Source organism: Harpia harpyja, chromosome 14, assembly GCF_026419915.1.
Source record: "Harpia harpyja isolate bHarHar1 chromosome 14, bHarHar1 primary haplotype, whole genome shotgun sequence".
Lineage (NCBI taxonomy): Eukaryota > Metazoa > Chordata > Aves > Accipitriformes > Accipitridae > Harpia > Harpia harpyja.
The window spans coordinates 556,550-579,010 of record NC_068953.1 but is presented as its reverse complement, the minus strand read 5'-3'; the positions used below and the strand labels follow the sequence as shown (position 1 = coordinate 579,010).

Genomic DNA, 22,461 nt, shown 5'->3' with positions numbered 1-22,461 from the left:
GGCTGCAGCACAACATCCACCCCCGTGTGCAGCCCCGCAAACCAGCGTGAGCCCAGCCCCAGGGAGACCCCAGCCCACCCCTGCACTGGGAGCACCGCACCTCTCGGGAGGCAGCACCTTCGCAGACATGCCCAGAGGGACAGAGGAGAGCCCACATCTCACATCGCCATACAGACCCCTCCAAGGCAGCATCCCTGCCTCGCTAGTCACCCAGCAAACGCATCCTCAGAGCACCCTCTAGTCCTCTACAGAAGCTCTGCTCCTGTAACTCAGGTCCCGCCGACAGCACCCAAAAGCAGAGCCAGACATCCCCCGTCCCAAAGGCCACACACTGCACGTGGCCCATGTGCACCACATGTGTGCAAGGATGCTGCAGCAGGGAGACAGGTCCTAAGGGATGGTCAGGGCACAAAATAAACCTGTTCTGGCAGTACTGTGGCTGTGCAGGATGTTTTCTCCCAAGCATGCTCCTCTCCTGACTGTGCAGCAGGGACATCATCGCAGCCCAGAGGTGCGCCTATTGAGGGACAAGTGCTCCTGAGGACGTGGAAGTGTCTCAGCCACAGGACCAGGGCCACTACACAGCAGCGCCGAAGTTTGTATCTGGCCAGGACTGTCCCAGGGGCACGAGCCCAGCCTGGCCCAGACAGCTCGCCAGTGTGCTCCTCCATCACCCCCCATCCCCAAAGGCTTCTATTACCCCTGTCCCACAGCCGCAGGCAGGCTCTCCGGGCTTCCCTGCCTGCTGAGCCTGTCACATTCTGGGTTGGTGAGTCCCCAGCAAAGAGCTGGGCTGGGCTCAGTGGTGCGCTCCCCACTGCCAGCACAGAGGAGGCCAGCCGCAGACTGGGAGCTCCGTGCTGGAAGAGGAGATTCTCTCTGCAGCATCCACGTCTAGTGTCTACTCAATGGCTTAGCACAGCCCCAGCTCCCCAGGAAGCAGAGTTACACTCAGGCAGCAGTTATTCCTATTTTATTTTGTATTGGCAATAAGCAGTTTAAAGGAAACCGAGGGAACAAACTTCATCACCAGGTCATCCAGACAGAGCCCTGCAGGCCTGCCAGCCCCATGCAGGGGCAGAAACACCCCAGCAAAGGAATGCCAGCCCAGGCAAGAACTGGTAATAACTGGTGCTCCCCTGCTCTGAGCCCCCCCTGCTTGGCTGCAGGCTGGAGGGAGCGGAGGGGGCACAGAGGGTGTCCGGAGGCAGCAGCCGCCCTGTGCTGCAGAAGGAGACCCAGGCAGCTGGAGCGAGGAGGGCAGCAGGGCAGGGTGCATGCCGGGCTGCGGTTCCTGACTCAGTTTGCTCCCGACATGCCATCAAGCTCTTGAAATCATGTTCAGAATCACCTGGGATGAGGAACCGAGCCCTGTGAGCAGTGCCTGACCCCGCTCCTCCACTCGTGGAGATGATGGCCAGCCCCGAAGCCACAGCCCCACATCGGCCCCCATACGCAGGGGAAGCTTGCCTCAGCGCAGCTCTCCTGCGCTGATGGTCTCAGCTGTGCTCAGAGAGTGAAGGGAGGACAGGAGGTCTTCCCCTACCTGAGTGAGGACATAGCTGTCCTCCGACAGCTTCTCAATGATGTCAAAGTGATCCACGCCAGAAAGATCCAGCAGGGAGACGGACCAGCCGGCTGCACGCAGGGCCTGGGGAGAGAGCGGCTCTGGCAGGAGGGACCCTGACCCCCATCCGCTCTGGTCAGGGGAGCAGGAATGATGGCTCGGCAAGGACTAGCATCCTCCTCTGATCCACTGTCGTCTTTGACAGCAGCCATTGCCACAGCAGCAGAAATACTGCTCTGATACAGCACACGAGCTCTTCATCCCAGCTTAGCAGGTCTGAGCGGGCCGGCTGGAGCTGCATCCCTGTGGAGCTGGGCAGGGCGCTGCCCGGAGCTCACCTGGCTGTACTCCTGCGACTGCCTGCGAAACTCCGGGGAGTCGTGCTGGGCCACAGCCACGAGCACCTCGCAGGCCGCAGCCGCAGGCGCTGCTGGGGAGATGCACAGCATGGGGCTGTTCCTCTGGGCAACCTCCCTGGAGGAGACAGCGCAGTGGCAGCTGATGTAGCCCCTCGCTCAGAGAAGGCATCTTTGCCTGCAGAGCACCCGTGTCCTCGGCTGTGCACACCAGCCAGGCGCAGGGCGCAGGGCCTGTGTCCGGGTCAGGCGCAGAGGCAGCCTGTGCCCCGCAGCGCAGGCAGGCTGTGCGGGCAGGGGCAGAGCAGGCTGCAGAGCCGCTGGTGTTCGCCCGCAGGCAGCGCTGGCCAAAGGCAGGCATACGCAGCCTGCCTGTGCCCTTTCCCAGTCGCTGTCCCCATGGTGTGTGGGCTCACCGGCTCATGTTCAGCGCATCATTCACGTAGGTGTGCAGGATGGGCTCGAGGTCATACACGCCGCTCACCAGCACAGCTCCTGGAGGCAGAGGTGCCGGCAAGTGAGGGGCCCTGCAGCTCGGGCCGCTCTCACAGCCCTGCACCTGGGAACTCTGTTTGCACCCACATCCCCGGGCTTCAGTGAGTGGCTGGTGGGTGCAGGACACACACACCCCCGGGGGCAGCTCATCCAGGAGCCCAGAGTCCTGCACTCCTAACGCCTGTGGGCTGCAGTTGGCTGGGGCAACTCATCCCCCTTGGCTCTACAGCCCCCACAGCCCCTTATGGGCAGCAGAGACAGCCTCGCTCCAGGTGCAGACACCAGTTCTCCTTCAGCCCCTGCACCTGGACACAGCGGCGCTACCTTTGATATCTGGCACCACTCCGTATTCTGTCCAGTCCGTGGACAACACCATGGCTGCCAAGTGGGCCCCTGCTGAGTGTCCACACAGGTAAATGCCTCTGGAGAGAGGGAGCCATGAGCCAGCGTGGGGAGCGGCGGCACGGCACCTGCTGCCTGGGGACACCCTGCTCCGCGCGGAGGAGGTGGCACAGCCACAAGTGCCACAGCCCAAATGCGGCAGCTCAGACACGTTTCCCGGTCCATTGACCAACGCCTCGCACAGTGACAAGGGAGCATGGCCACAGGCGTTGCCCAGCCCTTGGACCGAGGCGTCGAAGCCTTTGTCACAGGGCACGGCTCGTTCGTCCCCCTCCTGTTGCTGCCACAGCCACCCCCAGGCACCGAACCACCCAGGGAGTGATGTGGGCACAGTTTGCCTTGAAGGCCCGGCAGCGGCCGTAGTGGTGGGGCGGAGGGGGCCCCGGGAGCTGCGCGCGGCCCACCTGATCCCAGAGTACCGCTCCACCAGGAAGGCGAGGCTGCGCCGCACCTGCAGCACCATGGCGTCCATGTGGCCTGGGCAGAGGGCAGAGTCGGGAGGGCGTCAGGGCAGAGTCGGGAGGGCGCCGGGCCAGCGCGGGCAGCCTCCGCCTCCGCTGGGCAGCACCTACCTTTGGGGGCTGTGTCGTAACCCACTGCCACCACCGCCACGCCCTGCGACACCAGCGGGGGGGCTGCGAATCCTGACTCGTCTTTACTGGGGGGGGAGATGGAAGCTAGCCTGGCTGTGGGGGCCAGGGTCTCCTAGGGCTGGCCAGGAGGCCGATCAGGCCCGGAGTACCCAGGACAAGTCCAGGTGTCGTGAGAAGGGAGACGGTAGGAGCGGGCCGGGGGGCTCCCTTCCCGAGGGATCCCCTCCGCGGCAGCCCACCTCACCTCAGGCACTGCCAGTATCCGCCATGGATGTAGACCAGGACCGGGAAGGCTGCGCAGCACGGCCGGGAGTAAGCAGGGGGGCCCGGCCCCTGCCCGCCCCCGCCGCCCTGTCACCTACTTCCAGAAGGATCCGCAGGAAAATAGATGTCCAGCTTCTCGCCGTCGCCGTTGCCGTAGGGGACGTGCAGCGAGGTCTGCGCGCCGGCCCGGGCCCGCTGCGTTCCTGCGGCAGGACGGACACGGCGCCTGGGGCACCGCCGGCGGGACCGGGGTCCCGGCACCCGAGCGGCAGCCCTGCTCCCGGCCCCGGCGCCCCCAGCCCCGACCCGCCCCGCCGCCCCGGGGCCGCCGGCCCCTCACCTGCCGCCGTCGCCGCGAGGTGGGCCTGGATGACGGTGTCCCTGCCCAGGCGGGGGGACCAGCGGCTGGGGGAGTACTGCTCCTCCAGCGCCTGCGGAGGAGGCACGGGGGCTGCGGCGCGGGGCAGCTCCGCCCGGGCGGCGGCCCCGGGCGAGGCCCCCCGGCCCCCGGCCCGGGCGAGAACCGCGCACTACCCGCCCCCGCTGCGGGCCCTACCTCCGTGGGCATGTCCCGCCACCCCCCCATGCTGCGGTCGGTCCCGGTCCCGATCCCGATCCCGATCCCGATCCCGATCCCGATCCCGGCCCCGCGCCCGTCGCGGCGGCCCCGCGCCCCCTGCCCGCCCGGGGGCGGGGTCCGAGTCCGGGGGCGGTGCCGCCCCACTCCCATTGGCCGCCCAGGGGGCGGCGCCCGGGGGCGGGGCCCCGGGCGGGGCCAGCCCGTTCCCGTTTGTCGCACGGTGGGCGGGGCCGCGCCGGGGACACCGGGCGGACTGACAGGGCGATGACGCAGGGGGCGTCCCGGCGCGCAGGCGGGCGCGGGGTGCACGCCGGGAAGGCGGCGCGGGCCCGGGAGCGGACGCGTGGAGGGAAATAAGAATTTTCGCGCCTGTGTCCCCATTGGCCGGCGCGGCGGCGCGGCGGCGCGAGCCCTCCTCCGATTGGCCGGTGAGGCGGCGCGTGGGCGTGAGGCCTCTCCGGATTGGCCGGCGCCGCGCCGCAGCGGAGAGGCGCGCGCGGGCGAGCGGTCGGTCGGTCAGTCAATTAGTCAGTCAGGCATTAGGTCGGTCGGTCGGTCCGTCCGTCCGTCCGAGCCATGAACTGCCTGACGGTGCCCGGCGTCCACCCCGGCTCGCCCAGCCGCCCGCGCGGGCAGATCCAGGTACCGGGCCGGGCCGGATGCCCTGGGGCTGCGGCGAGCGCCGTGGGGCCGGCACCGAGTGGGGCAGCGCGGGCGCCCGGGCTGTGCGGGAAGATGGCATGGCCGGGCTGGTGCGGGTCGTGGGGCCGCGCCAGCCCCGGGCGGGGAGCCGGGGCTCCCAGAGCCGTGGCGGGGCTGGGCCGGGCTGGGCTGGGCTGGGCAGGGCGGCGGCCGGGCCAGCGCTCCGGGGCTGTCTGCGTGGTGCCGGTGCCCGTGCCCGGCTGTGTTCTCACCCGCTGACGCCCGTGGTTCTGCCCCTAGGTGATCTTCGGACCCATGTTCTCCGGGAAGAGGTAGGCCCGGGGCGGATGGGGGAGGGGGTGGGCAGGGAGGGGGCCGGGGCCCGCTGACGGCGGTCTCTTGCAGCACGGAGCTTATGCGGCGGGTGCGGCGGTTCCAGCTCGCTCAGTACCAGTGCCTGCTGGTGAAGTATGCCAAGGACACACGCTACTGCACCTCTGGCGTCTCCACGCACGACAGGTGAGTCCCTGGGGCAGGAGGACCCACGCCTTTGGGCCCAGCATCTGGGCAGCCTGGCTCACCTGCTTGTTCTCCCTTCCCCACAGGAACACCATGGAGGCCCTGCCAGCCTGCCTCCTCAAGGATGTGTACCAGGAGGCACTGGCCTCAGCGGTCATCGGCATTGACGAGGGCCAGTTCGTAAGTGCATGGCCAGGGCAGGTCCTGGGGAGCATCTGCAGGATGCGATCTCTTCAGAGTACCCTGGGCAGACGAAGGTCTGAACCCTCTGTAGAAGGGTGTGGGAAGAAATACCCTGGGACAGTTTGATCCTCCTGGATTATGCTTGTATAGTCAAACCCTTCCCTTCCCTTAGTCCCTGCAGGCTAAGGACAGTGGAACTGGAGTCTGTTTCACAGAGAGGCAACATGGCTCTAACTTTCTTTGTGCCCTGTGCTGCTGGATCCTGAGCGAAGTGCTGCCCCTTCTTCCTCCTGACGCTGTTTCTGTGCCTCCTCTAGTTCCCAGACATCGTGGAGTTCTGTGAGATGATGGCCAATGCTGGGAAAACTGTCATCGTTGCTGCTCTTGATGGGACTTTCCAGAGAAAGGTAAAACATACTTTTTTTAGCACAGCAGGTGCTTTGGGATCCTCATAGAGCCCATCCAACAGAACTGCCCCTGCTGTCTTGGCACAGGCCTTCGGGAGCATCCTGAACCTGGTGCCGCTGGCAGAGAGCGTGGTGAAGCTGAATGCCGTATGCATGGAGTGCTACCAAGAAGCCTCCTACACAAAGAGGCTGGGAGCAGAGAGGGAGGTGAGTTCCCTTGGAAGAAAAAGCACTTCAGTAGCTTCACCTTGCCAGTCCTGCTAGTCTAGAGGAATCTCCTCAGGGGAACTGAGCTCTGCAGAGTCACTCTCCCAATTTTCTTGCCAGGTTGAAGTGATTGGAGGAGCAGACAAGTACCACTCCGTCTGCCGAGCCTGCTACTTCTGCAAGCGGCCTCAGCAGCCTGGGTTGGAAAACAAGGAGAACGTGCCCATGGGGCTGAAGCAGCTGGATGTGGCTGCCTCCCGGAAGATCTTTGCTTCTTGACCGCTGGGCTCCCACATGGGGAAAAACAAGAGGAAGGAAGCTAAATGCTGTGACTCCTGGATGCCAGATTTGGCTGCTTCTGCTTTTAGCAAAACTGTTCAGTGTCTTAGCTCTACCTGTCAAACCAAGCCGCTCTTCCTCTGCACCAAGCACCAGGAAAGAGGAGGATCAACCGGACCTGATGCCAGGGGGGAGCTGAAGCAGGAGCATGACTAAAAGTGAGTTCCTTTCTCAGAACACAGAAAAGAGACAGATGTAGTTACTGATGCTGCCACACAAACAGGTCCTGGAAAACTGTCAGCAAGCCAGGCTGCAGGGCTTCCATCGCTGGCCTTAATTCTGGCCTGCTCTCCTGGGTCTTCTGCATATGTTCAGACTGCCACTGATGGCTGCTTCACTTGCCTGTGAACGCAACCGTTTCTTTCTTGCACGCTGTTGCTAAAGCCCAGGTTTCCTAAGACCGTGTACAGTAACTTAGTATTTTAAACTTACTTCCTTTTTTAACACAGTCTGAGGAGATAACCCATCCCTTGTCACAGAGCTATGGCACAACTTTTCAACTGACACACGTAGCAACAGCCTGGCCCTCAGCAGTCCCTTCGAACGAATGTTCGTGGCCTGTCCATTTGCCGTTATACTCAGTTGCTCTAATTGTCTTGTAAATTTTTGTTGAAACAGGAAGAGGGGGAAAGGAAGGCTTGACTTGACAGCCTGACAGTAGGCTCTTCCTAGCTTTTGAACTTTAAAAGGGCAAGCAGTAGTCTGTATATTAAGACAGAGTCCTTTTGGAAGAACTAGACTTCACTTCAGGAAGAGCCTCCTCTCCAAAATCAGGGTGTTCTTGTTCAGGTCCAAGCTTGGTGCTGCCACTTCAGTGTTTAGTTACCTGTGAAGGGTTTGGAGGCTCAGGACTTACTCTGTAAATGTTTGGACTATTATGTCTGTGAAGATCTAGCTACTTGGAAAAGGGTCTCTGCTTTGAGTGGATGGTTCTCAACTCTAGTCATGCATCTTGCTCCCTCCTGAGCTTTCCAAAAATTTTCGAGGCTCATTCTTCCTCTGCTGTAAGTTGACTGAAGGATCCTCTTCCCCCTTTGCTTGACTTGGCTTCTGGAAGGTTGTTTTGTTTTTTTCTTACTCCTTGCAAAAGTGCTGTTCACTGTAAGCTGGTGTCCACAAGCTCCAAGCAGTGGCTCCTTGTTCAGGCCAGGTCAAATCTCCACATGCAAGTGCAGCATGCTCTGTTTGCCTGCACCCTCCCTGGAAGCTTACAAGAGCTGTCTGAAAACCCCTGCTCCCTCTGTGTTACTTGAAGGGACGACACTTGTAGTACTCACAAGCACTTGATTGCCAGGCCTGGGCTTTCCCCTTAGGGACGGGGAAGGCAGCACTGCTACTGGTTCAGGTTAATAAATAACTTAACAAAATTGTCTTGTGTGTGTTTTATACCAGACTGCTCTGGAAAAAGCTTCCCTGCAGCGAGCAGCATGCAAACAGTGCAGGCTGATCGCTCACAGCAGCAGCCCGTGCTGGAGGGCTGGTCACAGGGGTGGCGTTGGAGCTCTCTGCTCAAACCTTCTACCAGACTCTGCAAGGAGCAGGAGGAGGGCTTGCCTAAAAATAGACACCAGCATGAGTGTGCTGTTTGCAGTGCAGCAGTTGGCTGGGGCTGTTCTGCTGTTTCCCTGCCTGGACCCCCCCAGCCCTCGGGGAGAGAGGAGAAACCCTGTTTTGCTTCCCCAGAGAAGAAAGGCACGTGGTGTCTAGGTGAAAAAGTTTATTCCATCTCTACAGTGACAAAGAACTATTTGAACACCAGCCCCAGCAGCAACAGCTCGCATACCGCACACTGCTGCTGGGAACAGCTTCGCAACAGGTGCAGCAGAAAACACAACCGGAGCCAGCCAGCCTGCACAGGCACCCTCAGGGTCAGCCGGGAGCCCAGGCTGCGAGCAGGGTGCTGCCAAGGGAGCAGCAGGCAGGACGCAGGATGGCGGCCTCACTTCTGCGGAGGCAGTGCTTAGTGGGAGGCGAGCGAGAGGGGCTGAGTCAGCAGGGAAAGCACTCCAGGACCTTCCCCAGACAGCTGGAACATCACAGCCCCGCTGAGAGATCCCAGCGGTCGCTGCTCCCATGCATCCCAAACCGCGTCACCTGAGCACCGGCAGCTCTAGTGCAGGCTGTGGGAAGGCACAGCACGGCAGTTTATAGTCAAAAGAAGACAGGGCTTTGGCATCAAGCTCACCCAGCAGCAGCCGAGGGGGGAAGGCACAGAAGCTGGCAGCAGGCAGGAGGTGGACTGCCTGGCTGCACTACGGCAGCAAGAGCTGGTACTTCAGGGGTTGCAGCTGGCAGGGCTGGAAAGGCACCAGTGCCAGGACAGGCCAGGGCAGCAGTCACAATGGCACAGCCAGGCCGGAGCCGGGGGGGGTGCAAACCACACACCGGTCCTGCTGCTTCCTCCCGCGGCTGCTTCCCCCAAGGCTACAACAGCGAGGGCAGGAGCTCACCCACCCTCAGTGGAGCCACGAGGCTGCGCTCAGCAGTTGCGAATCACCCACTATGTGCCGAATCACCCACTACACACCGGGCACCGGATCCCAGTGGCGGGGAGCTCAGCTCCACCGTCGGGACCAGGCCCCTCCTGCGCCCCAGCACCAAGGCGCGGTGGCCTTCACACAAAGCAGCCGCCACCCTCCCACCCCACCTTCCCCCTTCAAGTCACAGGTCCCTCCCCTCCCACCCCACAGAAGAGAATTGCACTGGTACAGCCGTCTTTGCCGGGCCACCGGGCAGGGGCTCAGTACACCGGCGGGGGCTGGTAACCCTCCGGGGCTTCTGCCGTGTGGGTGAAGGGCGGCTGCTGGTAGCTCTCGTGGCTGATGTTGGGGTAGCTGGAGTAGGGAGCTGAAGCCTCCGGGGTGGGGTCGATGTAGCTGTGAGCAAAGTCCTCCACCCCCATTTTGTACCTCTTGTAAGCGAAGGCGATCAGGAGGCCCTAGAAAGACGAGGGGGTCAGCGGCGTCAGGGCTACCCTGGGCTGCGTGGCCCGGGGAGCCCCTCCACGCTGCCTCCCGAGCGGGGCAGGGCCGGGCTCCGCCGCGGCTTCACTCACCCAGGAGAAGATGGAGAAGAAGCTGAAGGTGATGGCAGCACGGGCCGAGTCAGCCCCGATGTACACGTCTTCGGCCTGCGTCCAGGCCCACTGGTTGGTCAAGAAACAAAAGCCAATGAACCACAGGAACGTCCAGAGACCTGCAGGAGGAAGGCGGCGTGAGGGACTGGGGCTGCATCCTGCTGCTCCCAGGCAGGTCCCCAGGCCAGACCCTGCTCCCACCGGGCTGCTGCTGCCATCGTGGGGGGGGCCCAGAGGCCAGCGCAGGCGCCCAGCCCAGTGCAGCTGCCAGCGTGCTGCTCCCCATGGCTCCTCAGAGCGCTTTCAAGCAGGCAGCGCGTGGCCCGTGGGCAGCGTGCCAGGCGGGAGCGACTCCCTTCACCAGGCACCGGCGGCCACGTCACGGGACAAGGGCAGCCATCGTAGCAGCCGCAGAAGGCGCAGCCCTGCCCCGTGGCCGCCGGTACCTGAGAAGCCGAGGTCCGCCAGGACCAGGTACTTGCGGTCGGTGGTGTTGCTGATCTGGGGGAAGTAGATGTCCACCATGAAGAAGAAAATGCAGGCGAGGAAGGCGAGGACGCCGATGCCGATGCCGTAGCGGCAGGCGTCCTCGTTGTGGTTGAAGATGCAGAAGAGCTGGGGGGAACTGGGCAGGTTACTGTAGCCCTCCCCGACCAGGCAGGCAAAGACGATCAGAGCGAAGACCTGCAGAGGAGGGAGCGAGCAGGTGTCCGGCGGGCAGCACCGGGGCTGTGGGGCCCCTTCCAGGGCTGCCCGCGCCCAGCCGGGCTGGGGACACCGGCCCGGGCAGGGCTCGGCGGAGCGCCCGTCACCGCGGCTGCGCCGGGGCAGGACGCGGGGAGGGGAAGGGAAGGCCGGGCCGGGCCGGGCCGGGCAGGAGGGGAGGGCCGGGCCGGGAGGGAGAGGAGGGGAGGGCCGGGCCGGGAGGGAGAGGAGGGGAAGGCCGGGCCGTGCGGGCTCCGGGGCGCAGGGCCGGCCCAGCTCGGGGCCCCTCCGCAGCCCCGGAGCAGGCCCCGTCCCGCCCCGTCCCGCCCCGACTCACCGCGCTGGCGATCCGCGCCAGGACCTGCGGCTGCTGCACGAAGCGGCCCAGGTCGAAGGCACCGCCGGCCTTGGCCGCCCCGTACGCTCCGCCACCCTCCATCGCGCCGGAGCCGCCGCCGCCGCCGCCGCGCTCCCCCGCCGCTTCTGCGCGGCACCGCCCCGGGGAGGGCCGGGCCGGGCCGGGCCGGGCGGTCCCCCCGGCCGCCGGGGCGGGGCGGAGCGGAGCGGGGCGGGGAGGGCCGTGCCCCGCCCGGCCACCGAGCGCAGTACCGGGTCCGCCCCCGCCGGTGCCCTCGTGCTCCGCAGCCGCTCAGCCCGGCGCAGCGGGGAGGCCGGTCAGCCGCCCCCCGCCCGCGGCGGAGGGTCCCGCGCCCCCCTCCCTCCCGGTGCCGCGGCTGCGTGGCCCCAGCGTGGCCCCAGCGCAGCACTCGGGGCACCGGGCAGCGCCGTGGGGACGGGGGAGCGCCCAGCCCCGCGCCCCCGAGCCCGTGCTCCCGCGAGTAGCAGCCCCACGGCCCGGCCGGCGGTGGGTCCCGGTGAGCGCGGCCGGAGGGGAAAGGAGGGGCTCTGCGAGGGCAGCTCCCGCCTGCCCCGGTACCGGGAGGCGGCAGGAGGGCTGGGCGGGGCTGGGGGGGTCGGTGCTTCCCCCCCGCCCTCCCCGCTGCTGGACGGGGCCGGCTTCGCACCCACGCCGAGCCGCGGCGCTTAGCCGGCGCGGGCGGAGGGAGCCCCGGGACGCGTCTCCGTCGGCTCCTGGTACCGGGGCGGGCGGGGGGCTGCCGGGGACTCCCGGGGGGGCGGCGAGCGCGGGCGGGGTGGCCGGGAGCCCCCGACGGGGCCGCGGCCCGCCCGCCCGGAGCAGCCTTAGTCCGCCCCGGGAGGACTGCGAAGCCTGAGGGCGATGGAGGGGGAAGAGGGAGGGGAGGAAGGAGAAGGCGCTGGGGCACCGGCGGGCGGTGGGCGCGGGTGGCAGGGCCCCGGCGGAGCCGCTCGTCGGCCCCGGGACGGCGCGGGCGGGGTGGGGGGGGGGGGCACAGAGATCTCTGCCCCGGTGTGTCCCCCCCGCCGGGGCCGCCTCGCCCGCCCCGGGGCTGCGGATCCTGCCGTGCCCTTCCCCGGCAGAGCCCGGCCCCGGAGCGTCTCTGCCCCGGAACGGCGGGCGGGCTCCTCCGGCGCAGCCCCGGGCCCGGGACGGTGCGAACCCCAACCCCACCTCCGCCGCGGGCAGGACCTGCTCGGCGGAGGCTGCGCCGCCTCCCCCATCCGCCCGCCTTCCTTCCTGCTCCCGCCGCGGCTCCCAGCCTGCTGGGCCGCCGGGCCGGGCTGGCCCCGCTGTTCGCCCCGCGTTTACACCCGGGTTTAGCCCCGCGGCCCCTCGCGCTCCCGCCTGCCCCGGGCTCCCGCACGCAGCGGCACCGCCACCGGCTCCATTCCCGTCCCCGGGGGCCCCGGGGCAGTCGGGGTGACCGGGGGTGTCGGCGGCGCGGGGCCGGCTGACGCCCGTCCGTTTGCCGTGCAGGGCGGCGTGTCGGCGGGAGCGGCGGGGCCGCAGGGACCCGCTCGGTCCCAGCAGGATGTCCCGGCCGCCCTCCATCACCCTCCGCGTCTCCGAGGACACCGACAGCGATGGGTGAGTGTGGGCCTGCCCTGCCCTGCCGCTGCCCGTGCCCACCCGAGCTGCGTCCCCGCACCCTCGGCCCCCCCGGCATCCTGCAGCCCCAGCGGCACGAGGCTGGCATTCCCGCCGCGGGCGGTGGCAGCCCTCGTGCCCAGCCGGCACCTGGTGCGCGTGCCGCGAGGCGGAACGGCCGGGCTTTGAGCCGGCACGGGGACTTTGCCATGGTTCCGTCCCTCGGGTCCCGGTGCCCAGCCCAGGCCTAGGTGAGTGGGTCTGTGTCCCTGCAGCCAGGAGCCGAGCCCGGACAACGAAGGAGCCCTGCACACCTCCTTCCACCAGCTCATCCAGGAGCAGAGCAGCTTGGTAGAGGCGGTTCTGGAGCTGGAGATGCAGGCAAGGGGCAGAGGTAAAGCGCTGCGGCCGCAGCCAGGGTGGGATGGGGACAGTGCGTGTGCCCAGGGCTCTCTACCGTCCCAGACCCTGCCTGGGCTAGCTAGGGCTCGTGCCGAGGCTGTGGCCAAAGCACTTGTAGGAGCCCACTGACACCTTCACCTGTGCAGGCAGTGGGGCAGACCTGCCCTTGGGGGCACAGAGAGCATCCCCAGAGAAGGGGGTGCTCCAGGGGGAGCACACGCTGGGGCAGGTGCCTTGCCTCCATGCCGGAGAAGGGCAGCAGGGCCACAGGGACTGGAGGTGTGGGTGGTCTGGCTCTCACCGCTCTGCATCCTGCCCTCCCTCTCCCAGAGCACCCGGCCCGCCTGGGCCCCCAAGATGCCTGTGCCACGGTGTGGCAGGAGCCTGGGCAGGACGAACAGCACCCCGGCTACTCCTCCGCCTCCCTGCGGATCCTCGCCAACATGCCCAGCCGTACCATCGGTAGGTGCCACACACCGTCGCACCCTTCCCAGGCCCAGGAGCCCCTTGGGAGAACTCTCCCATCTGCCTTGCTCTCCCACGGCCGCTCACCCCCCTGCCCTGCTCTTGCCCGCAGGGCGCAGCCGCGGGGCCATCATCTCCCAGTACTACAACCGCACAGCCCGGCTGCGGCGCCGGAGCAGCCGCCCACCCCTGCAGCAGCTCTGCCACACGGCGCGGCCCAGCCTGCGGCAGTACGACCTGGAGACCGACCCTGCCAGGGCCACGCTGGAAGGTGAGGGTCCCCCAGGAGCGGGAGCAGGCAGTGCCGGGCACTCTCTCCACGCCGGGTTCAGGATGGGCACACTGTGTCCTGGCTGGCCATGTCCCACTGAGCCCCTTGTGCCCCCAGACAAGCGGAGCCTGCTGGTGAAGGAGCTGCTGAGCCTCTCACCCAGCCAGCGCAGCCACATGCTGCTTAATGTGCCCCTCAGCCTGGCAGAGAAACGCACCCTCCGGTAGGTCCTCTCCCGCCGGCCAGGCGGGGCTCCCACAGCTGGAGCCGTCCTGGGGTCCGTGCCACCCTCTGACATCCCTCTCTGCTGGGCAGGCAGGAGCTGAGCGGGCAGAGGGGCCCCCTGAGGCAGCACGCCCAGTGCCGGGCCCCCTCCTCTCTCTGCGGATGGTCCAAGGACTACATCATCCTCGTAAGTCTGGGGTATGGGTCTGCACAGCAGCTGTTGGGGGCTCCGGTACAGGCTCTGGCCCCGGTGCTCTCCCCAGGCTCCCTCTCTCTGCAGGGCTGCCGGGGCCTCTGGTACAGGCTCCTCTCCCTGCTCCCTGCCATGAAGCCCTGGCATTACGCCCTGAAGCAGATCGGTGGCCGCTTCGGCTCCAGTGTCCTCTCCTACTTCCTCTTCCTCAAGACGCTCCTTATGTTCAACATCATCTCATTCCTCATTCTCCTGGTCTTCGTGGTGGCCCTGCAGGCTGCATATCCCCCTGCCTCGACCAGCCCCCAGTCCTTCACTGGCCTCGAGCTCCTGACTGGAGCGGTAAGCACTGCCAGCACGCCAGTGCCAGCACATCCCTGGGCCAGGAGCTGCTCCAAGCCTGGGGCCCAGCCCTGCATCCCTGCCACAGTGATGCCCTGGTCTCTGTCCCGCATCCTTACATCCCCGCCACAGTGATGCTCCAGTCACTGCCCTCACACAGCCGGGGCCCTGTGACTGCCAGTGTTGTGGGTGCAGAAGGGGGTGCCTGGTGCTGCCCCAACCCAGGGCTCTGCATCCCCACGAGCTGGCACAGATGTCCCAGGCTGGGCAGGGAGCCACGGGCACCAGCGAGATCACCCTGGGCCCCATCGTGCGCTTTCCCACAGGGCTACTTCACTCACTCACTGCTATACTATGGCTACTACAGCAACGTCACCCTCAACGACCCCTGCGCCTCCAGCCCCAATGACAGCGCATGCCCCCTCGCAGCCCCCCCGCTCCCATACAACATGCCGTTGGCCTACGTGTTCAGTGTTGGGGTCTCCTTCCTCGTCACCTGCATCCTGCTGGTGTACAGGTGGGTCGGCAGCGCCTCCGGCACTGCCAGCCTTCACCCAGCCCTGATGCCCTGACACCCTTTCCCTCGCCGCAGCATGTCCTGCTCCTTCCGGGAGAGCTACCGTGTGGGCAGCTCCGCCGGGGACCTGGCCGTCAAAGTCTTCTGTGCCTGGGACTTCAAGGTGATCCAGAGGCGCTCGGTCAAGCTGCAGTGTGAGAACATCTGCACCCAGCTGAAGGTGAGGAGCTGGGCTGGAGTCAGCCCCTGCACCCTGCAGTGGGCAGGCGAAGGCGTTCACAGGAGCCAGTCCAGACCCCAGGGCTCAGCACCCCCCCTCCTACCCGCTGCACAGGGGAGCCCTGCAACTGCAAATACCCCCTGACCCCCACCCCGCACCAGCACTTTGTTCATCAGCTCTCAGGGTCCCAGCTCAGTGCAGCAGGACAAAGCCTTGCTCCAGACCCAGAGCGTGTTCAGCAGCACTGGCACTACTTTCTTCCAGGAGCTGCTCGCGGACCAGCAGTCCCGCTCCCGCTCCCTGAGCCTCTGCCAGCGCCTGGGGCACTCTGCTGTGCTTCTCCTGGCCTGGGCCCTCTCGCTGAGCACAGTGCTGGGCTGCGTACTGGCTGTGCACTACTTCTCAGAGCACATGCACGCGGTGAGTGCCACCCCTCGCTGTGGGATCTTCTGCCCTGGTGTTGGGGGGCCGGGGCTGGGCTACTGGGGAGGGAGGCAGGGGCAGCCCCATTGCAGCTCCCCTCCTGGCATGGGCATTTGCTGCCCTCCCCGAGGGTGCCAGGCTGCCGGGAGCCGCACACTCACCCTGGTACCCCGCTCACCAGGTTCAGCAGGACCACCGAGCGCGGGGCAGCAGTGAGCGGCAGCAGGAAGCCATCCTGCTGGTCCTGCCCTTTATGGTGTCTCTCCTCAACATGCTGATGCCCCACCTGTACAACTTGCTGGCGACGTGGGAGAAGCAGGAGTCCCCCGTGGCACAGGTCTACGTGGCAATCTGCAGGTAGGCTGGCCAGGGCCGAGGCGGAGGGAGCATCCTGCACCCCCACCTGCGGCATGGGGGGAGGCTTTGGGGCCAGACACCCCATCCGCGGGGCTTGGCCCCTCCATCCCCAGGGCTCAGGGGCTTCTGGCCCTGCTTCTGCTCCCCAGGAACCTCATTCTGAAGATGGTGGTCCTCGGCCTGCTCTGCTACCAGTGGCTCAGCCGGAGAGTTGTCTGCTCAACAGAGGAGGTCAGCACCGCCACCCCGGGGCCCTGCCATCCAGACTGTCCCTTGCCCAGGGAGCGTGGACCAAAGCCAAGGCTGCAGTCCTGGCACTGGCAGGCAGCAGAGGCAGGGGTCTGGCAGCAGGGGGTCTGCTGAACAGCACCACAGGCACCATCTGCTCCTTTGCTGGGGAGAGGGGGGTGATAGCCAGACATGGGGTAGCTGGGAAAGGGGTGCAGGGGAGGAAAAGGTCCCACAGCCCCTCATGGGAGTCATGGGGGGAGGAGAAGCCTCATTGCTCGCTTGATGCCACCTTTGCTTGTCTCCCCAGTGCTGGGAGACGTGTGTGGGGCAGGACCTGTATCGCTTCGTGGTGATGGACTTCATATTCACCCTGCTGGACACGCTCTTCGGGGAGCTGGTCTGGAGGTAATGTGCCCCAGGAGGGGTCCCGCTGCCAGCATGGCATCCCCAGCATGGCCCCGGCTCTCCGCTGCCCGGGCAGCGCTGCCCTGGTGCACCCAGGCTCTGCTGCCGCCTGAGGGGGAAGATGGGGTGCTGAGCATCCCTGCCAGTGGCAGTGTGGGAGCAGAGCTCCGCTCTTTCCCAGGCTGATCTTGGAGAAGAAGCTGAAGAGGAAGCAGAAGCCCGAGTTTGACATCGCCCAAAATGTGCTGGAGCTGATCTATGGGCAGACCCTGACCTGGTGAGATGTCTCCTGCCCAGCACGGCTTGTTCCTCTGCTGGCAAATGCCTTGGGGGTCCCCTGGGAGCCCTATGGCTGTCAGGGACCAGGCACGGGGAGCTGCACGTTTCGCTGAGCAGGGTGATTTTGCTCCACGTGGGTAGGACGAGGGAGACGGGTGGCCTGACAGTCACAGCACCTGGTGCCAGCACCTTCCAGCCACAATGCATGTGCTCACCTGGGAGGTCTGGCTTTGGCAGCAGGGTGAGAGCCACGGGGGGATCAGCAGCAGAGCATCCCGGCACTGGTCCAGCATCCCCCGCCCAGCTGGTCCCCTCCAGAGCTCTGGAGAAGGAGCAGGCTCTGGTGCATGAGCAGCCCCCCTTGTTTGTCCAGACCATAATGGTGCTCGCTGCTCCGAGGCGAGCTGCTCCCCTCCAGCCTGTCTTCTCAGCTGCTCAGGCCCCTGCTTTGCCACCCCCCACCCGCCTTTCTGCAGCCCCTGGTCTCGCACCCCCCTGCCCAAGGAGGGGATCCATGCGTGTGCTGCTGCATTCCCAGTCTCGACACACCTGGGAGCTCCAAAGGCCACAACCGCCCTGGGGCTGGTGAGATCTCAGCCGCTGCCCAGCCCCAGCACAGGCTGCGCAGCAAACCTGGCATGGGGCGTTGTGTGCTTGCTCTTTGCTTTACGAAAGCCTGACCGCAGCTGGCGTCAGTGCCCTGCCGCTGCCCCCAGCTCTGCCCACCGCTGGCTCCTGCGGGGCCCAGACTTGGGACAAGCTCGTCTTCCCCCCTCTCTCTCAGGCTGGGCGTTCTCTTCGCACCGCTCCTGCCGGCCGTGCAGACACTGAAGCTGCTGCTGCTGTTCTATATCAAAAAGGTGTGAGCAGCCCCTCTGCCCCGCAGCTCCCCATGTGTCCCTGTGATGGGCAGCCCTGCAGTGATGCTGCGCCCTGCTGCAGGCTGCCTCTGTCACAGCAGAGGTGCTGCACCGTGCAGCAAGCAGCGCCGTCGTCGTGGGAGGGAGGAGGTGTTGCTGGGGACAGGGTGTCCCCAAGCTTGCCCAGCTCCCAGCGGATGGGACGGTGGGCTGGGGCAGCTGTCCCGCTTGCGCTCCTGGGGCCGCTCCCCAGGAGACGGCAGCACGCAGGACTCTGCTCCCTGTCTGCAGACCAGCCTGATGCAGAACTGCCAGTCCCCCAGCAAGCCCTGGCAAGCGTCTCACATGAGCACCGTCTTCATCACCCTGCTGTGCTTCCCGTCCTTCCTGGGTGCAGCCGTCTTCCTCTCCTACACCATCTGGTCGTGAGTACCCGCTGGACCACAGCTTGGGGCACAGAACCGCTGGTTGCCTGGCGAAGGAGAGGGACTCGGGGAGACCGTGCCTCCCCAGCCCTGTACGGCATGCGGAGCGCAGTGTGCCCAGCACAGGGCTGTGCAGTGCTGCCCCAGGCAGGGAGATGCAGCAGCTGGTCTGTGCCCACTTCTCCCAGCTGTTCCTGATGCAGGACAAGGGGATGAGGACCCCCTCGTGCAGCCACTGGGGATGGCTAGGAGAAGCAGCCAGCTGGGCTGTCCATCACTCTGACCAACCCCATCGGTCTGTCTGCTCAGGGTGCGGCCGTCGGAAACCTGTGGTCCCTTCCAGGGGCTGGAAAACATCTACAAGTCAGGGAAGACCTGGGTGCAAGTGCTGGAGAAGTCCAACCCGAACATCACCTGGTTCGCGTGGGTCCACCAGCACCTGGTGGAGAACACCTTCCTCCTGTTCTTCGTGTCTGGGGTCCTGCTGTGAGTACAGTCCCAAGCCTGAGGCTGAACCCTGGGCCCACACTTTGAGGGTCCTGCTGAGGAGCTGAGCAGGGGGCTGGGAGCCAGGGTGTCACTCCAGAGCCCTGCGCCCCAGCCTGGAGCCAGGAGCGCAGCGTCCCCCAGCTTCCTGCCCTGGCTGCCACCGTCTTGTCCTGCCTGTCGTTGCAGAGCTGTGATCTACTTCAACATCCAAGTGGTGAGAGGCCAGCGGAGGATCATCTGCCTGCTGAAGGAGCAGATTGCCAACGTGCGTGAGCTCTGCATGCTGCCCCTGGCCAGTCCCAGCAGTCCTGGCTGTTCCATGCCCTGGTTCAGCCTTGGGATCGCCGGATTTGGGTTCTAGCCCTGACAGCGCTGCCACCTCGGGCATGCAAGAGCACATCCCACGGCTGCTCACTGCAATGTCTCTGCTGTTGCAGGAAGGGGAAGATAAAATATTTCTCATTCAGAAGCTTCACTCCGTTTACGAGCAGAGAGAGAGACACACCTGAGTCCCAGGTGAGGCCTGCATGAAAGGGAGAGAGGGCTGCCAGGGTGCTCGGAGCTCAGCTGGGCACACAGACATTCCTCCGCTCCGTGCCGGAGCGGGGCTGGCAGGAGCGGCACTGCCAGGGCCAGCCCAGCTGCGGTAGAGCACTGCTTGCCGGGGAGCAGGAAGGTGCAGGAGATGATGGGGTGAAGGGGGATGGAGACATTTAGAGAGCCTCCTCTCTGCTTTCTGCAGTCTTGTCTGCCCCCAGCAGCACACACTCGGGCGTCTCAGGGACTGTATCTCTCCTCTTAGTGTCAGACTCCCCAGGAAGGAGCGGGACAGGACAGCACTCTGCTTGCAGCCAGGGACTGGATCCAGCCGTCTTTCTAAGCCATCACAGTGTGACACTGGAAGCAGTGGGACCGTGGGGTGTTGGGGAAGATCCTCCCCTCCGGGTTGCAGCAGCCAAGGACTCATTGGGGCATGTCATCTGGCAGCTCTGCGGGGATGCTGTGGCACAGGGACGTGGGTGCTCCCACTGCCCAGAGCTGCTGGGGACGGGGCAGGCACAGCAGGACCAGGACACAGCGCTGCGCAGGGCTGGCTTGCCAGCAGAGCCCTTCTCCATGGGTGGTTACGGTTAGCAGAGAACAACTCTCCCTACTGTAAATGCTCCAGCCAGCCCGTAGAACACCTTTGGGCTGTTTCCAGAAGACTTCAGGGACAGTGATGCTTTCTGGCTGGAGAGAACCCTCAGCCCCCTTTGCACTGCCGAGGAGCAGCCAGTCTGGAGCCAGGAGCTGCCAGGCACCGACCCAGCTCCAGCCCCATGTCTGGCTCACCAGGAGGAGAGCTGCTGGCCGATACCTTCCCTGTGAACAAGGCCGCCCAGGCCCCCCCCAGCTCAGGCAGCCCTGCGGCACGCTGCGCCTGCCGGCAGGACAGGCTCAGAGAGACCATGGTGGTGCCAAGTGCTGGGCAGAGGAACCCGAAGGCTCTGGCTCCCGTGCTGCAGGCTGACCTGGCCCATTAAAGTGTAGTTGTACAGGAGTGCTCCCAGCCTGTGTCCGACCCATCGGGCTGGAAGCTGGCAAGCGGGTTTGGTGCGTTAGCGTCAGCGTTCCTTAGGGGTGGTGACTCAGCAGCCGTGGCAGGGTGTGCTCGGGCTTCTTGGCACTGCCTGCCTGCCCATCAGGCTGCCCTGGGAAGAGCCGGGCTCAGCCCACACCGCAGGAGCAAAGACTATGGCCATGTCATCGCATATGGCCCCAGGAGCCACTCGCCATCGCGGTGCGGTGTCTGCAGCCCCCAGCACCGAGAACCGCTTTCCACCACAGCACGCTGTCAGCAGGCCCTGGCCCTGGCCCAAGCCTGTTTCCCCCCATGCCATGGCACCAACAGACCCAGGGAGGGTTGTGCCACGGCGTGTGCCAGGCGCGGGCAGCCACACGTACCCCCGTGACTTGGCACTCATGCCACCGGGTGAGGCAGCTGCCTGCCCAGCTGGGCGCTGGGCTGGGCTGTCAGCGTGGGCACAGACACAGGTTATCCGTGCGGGCACGGGCCGGGTTCTCTGCACACACCCAGCTGTTCTCTGAGCCCAGGTGAGTGCTGGAGAGCAGCCATGGGCTGGCACTTGCTGCAGCTCGTGAGACATCCCTGATCGAGGCATCCCTGCAGCTCAGCCTGCCCTGGCTCCGACACCCACCCAGGTCCCCCCCGTCTTTCCACGTTCCTCCGGGTCACCCAGCTGTGCCTTGGCTGGCACAAGGCCCGCAGGGCCAAAGCTGCTGGCAGGAGCCCCACGTGTACTTGGTCTCCAACCCGGGAGGAGTTACCAGCCCCTGGCCCAGGTGCTGCCGCACCCCCCCAGCCCTGCTGCTTGTGACCACCATGACCACCCCTCCTGTCCCCAGAGGTGCCAGCACTGCCCTGTGCCAGCACGGTCTGGCCTCTGAGGCTCCTGCTCGTCCCTTCCCCGAAAGGCCAGGGTCTCCACGCAAGCACAGGGCAGACACCAGCCTGGACAGTACGGTGGGAATTTTACTGTGAAGTTCCACAGGGGTCCTGTCCGCCACCAGCCTGTGACACCGTCCTGGGCTCCACTCCCAGTCCCACGCAGGGCAGCTGCTCGCTGGCCACCTCCTTCGGTGACAGGACTTGCCTGGGCTGCCACAGGCACCCGGGCAGGGTCGGGGTCAGTGGGGGTCTCCAAGGGTGGCCCGAAGCCACTGCAGGACATCAGGCAGGCCGGTGCCATCGCGCGCGCTCGTCTCCAGCATCGTGATGGGCTGCGTGGCGCAGGAGACGATGTCCTGCATGCGGAACAGCGACTTCACCTCCGCCAGCGACATGTAGCAGGGCAGGTCACTGCAGGTGGGAGGGGGGTGGCTGCATTAGCCCACCCCAACAGCTCTCCTGCCCGGTCCAGCCCCTGCCTCGGGGGTCTCCGCAGGCCCAGCCGGCCCAAGGAGTGCAGTAAAGTGTGGCTGCTGCCCCCCAGGACACGCCAGGCTTCCTTGGGTGTCACCTGATGGAAGGGACACGGGAGCCACCGCAGGCCCTCTGCGTGCCCCTGTGTGCCCCCACCCTCCGGGCTGACCCCCCCTCCTCACATCTTATTGAAGAGGACCAGCACGGGCACCGAGGCGAGCTGCGCTGCGGAGAGGACGGAGAGCAGCTGGACGCAGGACGAGGAGACCTGGGTGGGGTTGGCGGCATCGACCACGAACTGGAGGAGGAGAAGGGAAAGCGGCGGTGTGGGCGTGCCCGAGGGTGGCCCCACGTCTGGCCGGGCCGGATCGGGGCACGGCGGAGGGAAATCACAGAGCCAGGGCGAAGCCGAGGGGCCCGACTCCCTGCAGCGGAGCGGGGGCCAGCGCCGACCCCGAGGCACGGGTTGCCCTGCACCTGCCTCCCCCCTGGGCTGGGTCTGTCCCTTGGGGCCCTGGCTTGGCCACAGCGGCCACGGGGTCACCACCTGGCCACCGCTGCCGCCCCGCCGGTGTGGGGTCCCGGTGCCGCCGTGGGCGCTCACCAGGAGAGCGCTGCACTCGCCGTAGTAGCTGGGCCAGATGGGGCCCATGCAGCCGCCCAGCTCCCGGAGCGTCGCCTTCCGCGGCAGCCGCAGGTCGGTCAGGTTGGTGCCCACCTGCCGGGACGGGCGGCTCGGTTGGCTGCGCCCGCACCCCGCAGACCCTCGGCCGCACCGGGGCTACCGGCCGGCCGGCGGTCCCCGCCGGGCCCTGCCTACCGTGGGCAGTGTGGCCGGGGGCTCGCCCAGCTCCGCGGCCCCCTCCTCGGCGCTCAGCTGTGCCGCGCGTTAAGGACACGACGACGCCTGGGGAAGGGGACGGGGACGCGGCCCGCGGCCCGCCCGGCCCCCCCGCCCCGGTACCCTCCCCGGTACCCCCGGTACCGCCCCCGTTCCCCGTCCCCTCCGGATATGGCGGAGCCGCCTGGCCAGCAGGCTCTTCCCGCCGCCCGCCGCCCCCAGCAGCAGGCAGGTGGGCACCGCCCGCCCCGCGCCCGCCATCCCGCCCCGCCGGAAGGAGCCCCGCCCC

At 66.2% G+C, this 22,461-nt stretch overlaps 5 protein-coding genes across 13 annotated transcripts; 2 read left to right on the top strand and 3 right to left on the bottom strand.

Moving 5' to 3' along the window:
- Positions 1-202: 202 nt before the first annotated feature.
- On the bottom strand, positions 203-4,426 carry AFMID (arylformamidase). Of its 7 annotated transcripts, none has more exons than XM_052808844.1 (11): positions 4,234-4,426; positions 4,018-4,108; positions 3,776-3,880; positions 3,658-3,706; positions 3,393-3,478; positions 3,225-3,297; positions 2,743-2,840; positions 2,340-2,418; positions 1,906-2,041; positions 1,547-1,651; positions 203-517 (listed from the first exon to the last, which is right to left on the bottom strand). In XM_052808844.1, exons 1-11 carry the CDS (start codon positions 4,405-4,407, stop codon positions 203-205), a joined length of 1,311 nt encoding a protein of 436 aa, XP_052664804.1. In that variant the 5' UTR covers positions 4,408-4,426. The 7 variants fall into 7 exon arrangements, with proteins under 7 accessions (XP_052664804.1, XP_052664805.1, XP_052664808.1 ...); XM_052808847.1 differs by lacking the exon at positions 203-517 and adding an exon at positions 954-1,351; XM_052808850.1 differs by lacking the exon at positions 1,906-2,041 and having other exon boundaries at positions 384-517.
- Positions 4,427-4,556: 130 nt separating this feature from the next.
- Positions 4,557-7,921, top strand: TK1 (thymidine kinase 1). The gene is made up of 7 exons (XM_052808856.1): positions 4,557-4,899; positions 5,200-5,231; positions 5,305-5,418; positions 5,505-5,598; positions 5,919-6,008; positions 6,096-6,215; positions 6,336-7,921. The coding sequence occupies exons 1-7, from the start codon at positions 4,834-4,836 to the stop codon at positions 6,492-6,494; spliced, it is 675 nt and encodes a 224-aa protein (XP_052664816.1). The 5' UTR covers positions 4,557-4,833; the 3' UTR covers positions 6,495-7,921.
- A 337-nt stretch (positions 7,922-8,258) lies between these two features.
- On the bottom strand, positions 8,259-10,830 carry SYNGR2 (synaptogyrin 2). Its single transcript, XM_052808861.1, has 4 exons — positions 10,673-10,830; positions 10,077-10,314; positions 9,610-9,749; positions 8,259-9,492 (listed from the first exon to the last, which is right to left on the bottom strand). Exons 1-4 carry the CDS (start codon positions 10,772-10,774, stop codon positions 9,295-9,297), a joined length of 678 nt encoding a protein of 225 aa, XP_052664821.1. The 5' UTR covers positions 10,775-10,830; the 3' UTR covers positions 8,259-9,294.
- A 316-nt stretch (positions 10,831-11,146) lies between these two features.
- Positions 11,147-19,712, top strand: TMC6 (transmembrane channel like 6). Of its 3 annotated transcripts, none has more exons than XM_052808839.1 (21): positions 11,147-11,210; positions 12,194-12,304; positions 12,580-12,698; positions 13,037-13,168; positions 13,284-13,442; positions 13,560-13,665; positions 13,758-13,854; positions 13,948-14,202; positions 14,529-14,719; positions 14,795-14,939; positions 15,204-15,359; positions 15,544-15,719; positions 15,869-15,950; positions 16,258-16,355; positions 16,537-16,632; positions 17,419-17,494; positions 17,786-17,919; positions 18,229-18,405; positions 18,595-18,673; positions 18,846-18,924; positions 19,211-19,712. In XM_052808839.1, exons 2-20 carry the CDS (start codon positions 12,249-12,251, stop codon positions 18,915-18,917), a joined length of 2,406 nt encoding a protein of 801 aa, XP_052664799.1. In that variant the 5' UTR covers positions 11,147-11,210; positions 12,194-12,248; the 3' UTR covers positions 18,918-18,924; positions 19,211-19,712. The 3 variants fall into 3 exon arrangements, with proteins under 3 accessions (XP_052664799.1, XP_052664798.1, XP_052664800.1); XM_052808838.1 differs by lacking the exon at positions 11,147-11,210 and adding an exon at positions 11,331-11,430; XM_052808840.1 differs by lacking the exons at positions 11,147-11,210; positions 17,419-17,494; positions 17,786-17,919 and having other exon boundaries at positions 11,754-12,304.
- Positions 19,713-20,923: 1,211 nt separating this feature from the next.
- ARL16 (ADP ribosylation factor like GTPase 16) lies at positions 20,924-22,455 on the bottom strand. Its single transcript, XM_052808859.1, has 5 exons — positions 22,347-22,455; positions 22,152-22,211; positions 21,936-22,049; positions 21,514-21,629; positions 20,924-21,268 (listed from the first exon to the last, which is right to left on the bottom strand). The coding sequence occupies exons 1-5, from the start codon at positions 22,431-22,433 to the stop codon at positions 21,097-21,099; spliced, it is 549 nt and encodes a 182-aa protein (XP_052664819.1). The 5' UTR covers positions 22,434-22,455; the 3' UTR covers positions 20,924-21,096.
- Positions 22,456-22,461: the final 6 nt, after the last annotated feature.

Bases quoted from the DNA above. Each gene is read 5' to 3' on its own strand.
- ARL16 (XM_052808859.1), bottom strand. From the start codon at position 22,433: ATGGCGGGCGCGGGGCGGGCGGTGCCCACCTGCCTGCTGCTGGGGGCG. The intron at 22,212-22,346 runs CATATCCGGAGG...TAACGCGCGGCA, and splicing joins TGCTGGCCAGGCGGCTCCGC to CAGCTGAGCGCCGAGGAGGG. The intron at 21,630-21,935 runs GTGAGCGCCCAC...CTCCTCCTCCAG, and splicing joins GCGAGTGCAGCGCTCTCCTG to TTCGTGGTCGATGCCGCCAA.
- AFMID (XM_052808844.1), bottom strand. From the start codon at position 4,407: ATGGGAGTGGGGCGGCACCGCCCCCGGACTCGGACCCCGCCCCCGGGC. The intron at 3,479-3,657 runs GTGAGGTGGGCT...CTCCCCCCCCAG, and splicing joins GGATACTGGCAGTGCCTGAG to TAAAGACGAGTCAGGATTCG. The intron at 2,841-3,224 runs GTGGGCCGCGCG...CCCTCTCTCCAG, and splicing joins GAGCGGTACTCTGGGATCAG to AGGCATTTACCTGTGTGGAC.
- TMC6 (XM_052808839.1), top strand. From the start codon at position 12,249: ATGTCCCGGCCGCCCTCCATCACCCTCCGCGTCTCCGAGGACACCGAC. The intron at 14,203-14,528 runs GTAAGCACTGCC...GCTTTCCCACAG, and splicing joins TCGAGCTCCTGACTGGAGCG to GGCTACTTCACTCACTCACT. The intron at 18,406-18,594 runs GTGAGTACAGTC...CTGTCGTTGCAG, and splicing joins TTCGTGTCTGGGGTCCTGCT to AGCTGTGATCTACTTCAACA.
- TK1 (XM_052808856.1), top strand. From the start codon at position 4,834: ATGAACTGCCTGACGGTGCCCGGCGTCCACCCCGGCTCGCCCAGCCGC. The intron at 4,900-5,199 runs GTACCGGGCCGG...TTCTGCCCCTAG, and splicing joins GCCCGCGCGGGCAGATCCAG to GTGATCTTCGGACCCATGTT. The intron at 6,216-6,335 runs GTGAGTTCCCTT...TTTTCTTGCCAG, and splicing joins GGCTGGGAGCAGAGAGGGAG to GTTGAAGTGATTGGAGGAGC.
- SYNGR2 (XM_052808861.1), bottom strand. From the start codon at position 10,774: ATGGAGGGTGGCGGAGCGTACGGGGCGGCCAAGGCCGGCGGTGCCTTC. The intron at 10,315-10,672 runs GTGAGTCGGGGC...CCTCCTCTGCAG, and splicing joins TGGCGCGGATCGCCAGCGCG to GTCTTCGCTCTGATCGTCTT. The intron at 9,493-9,609 runs GTGAGTGAAGCC...TCGTCTTTCTAG, and splicing joins TCTTCTCCATCTTCTCCTGG to GGCCTCCTGATCGCCTTCGC.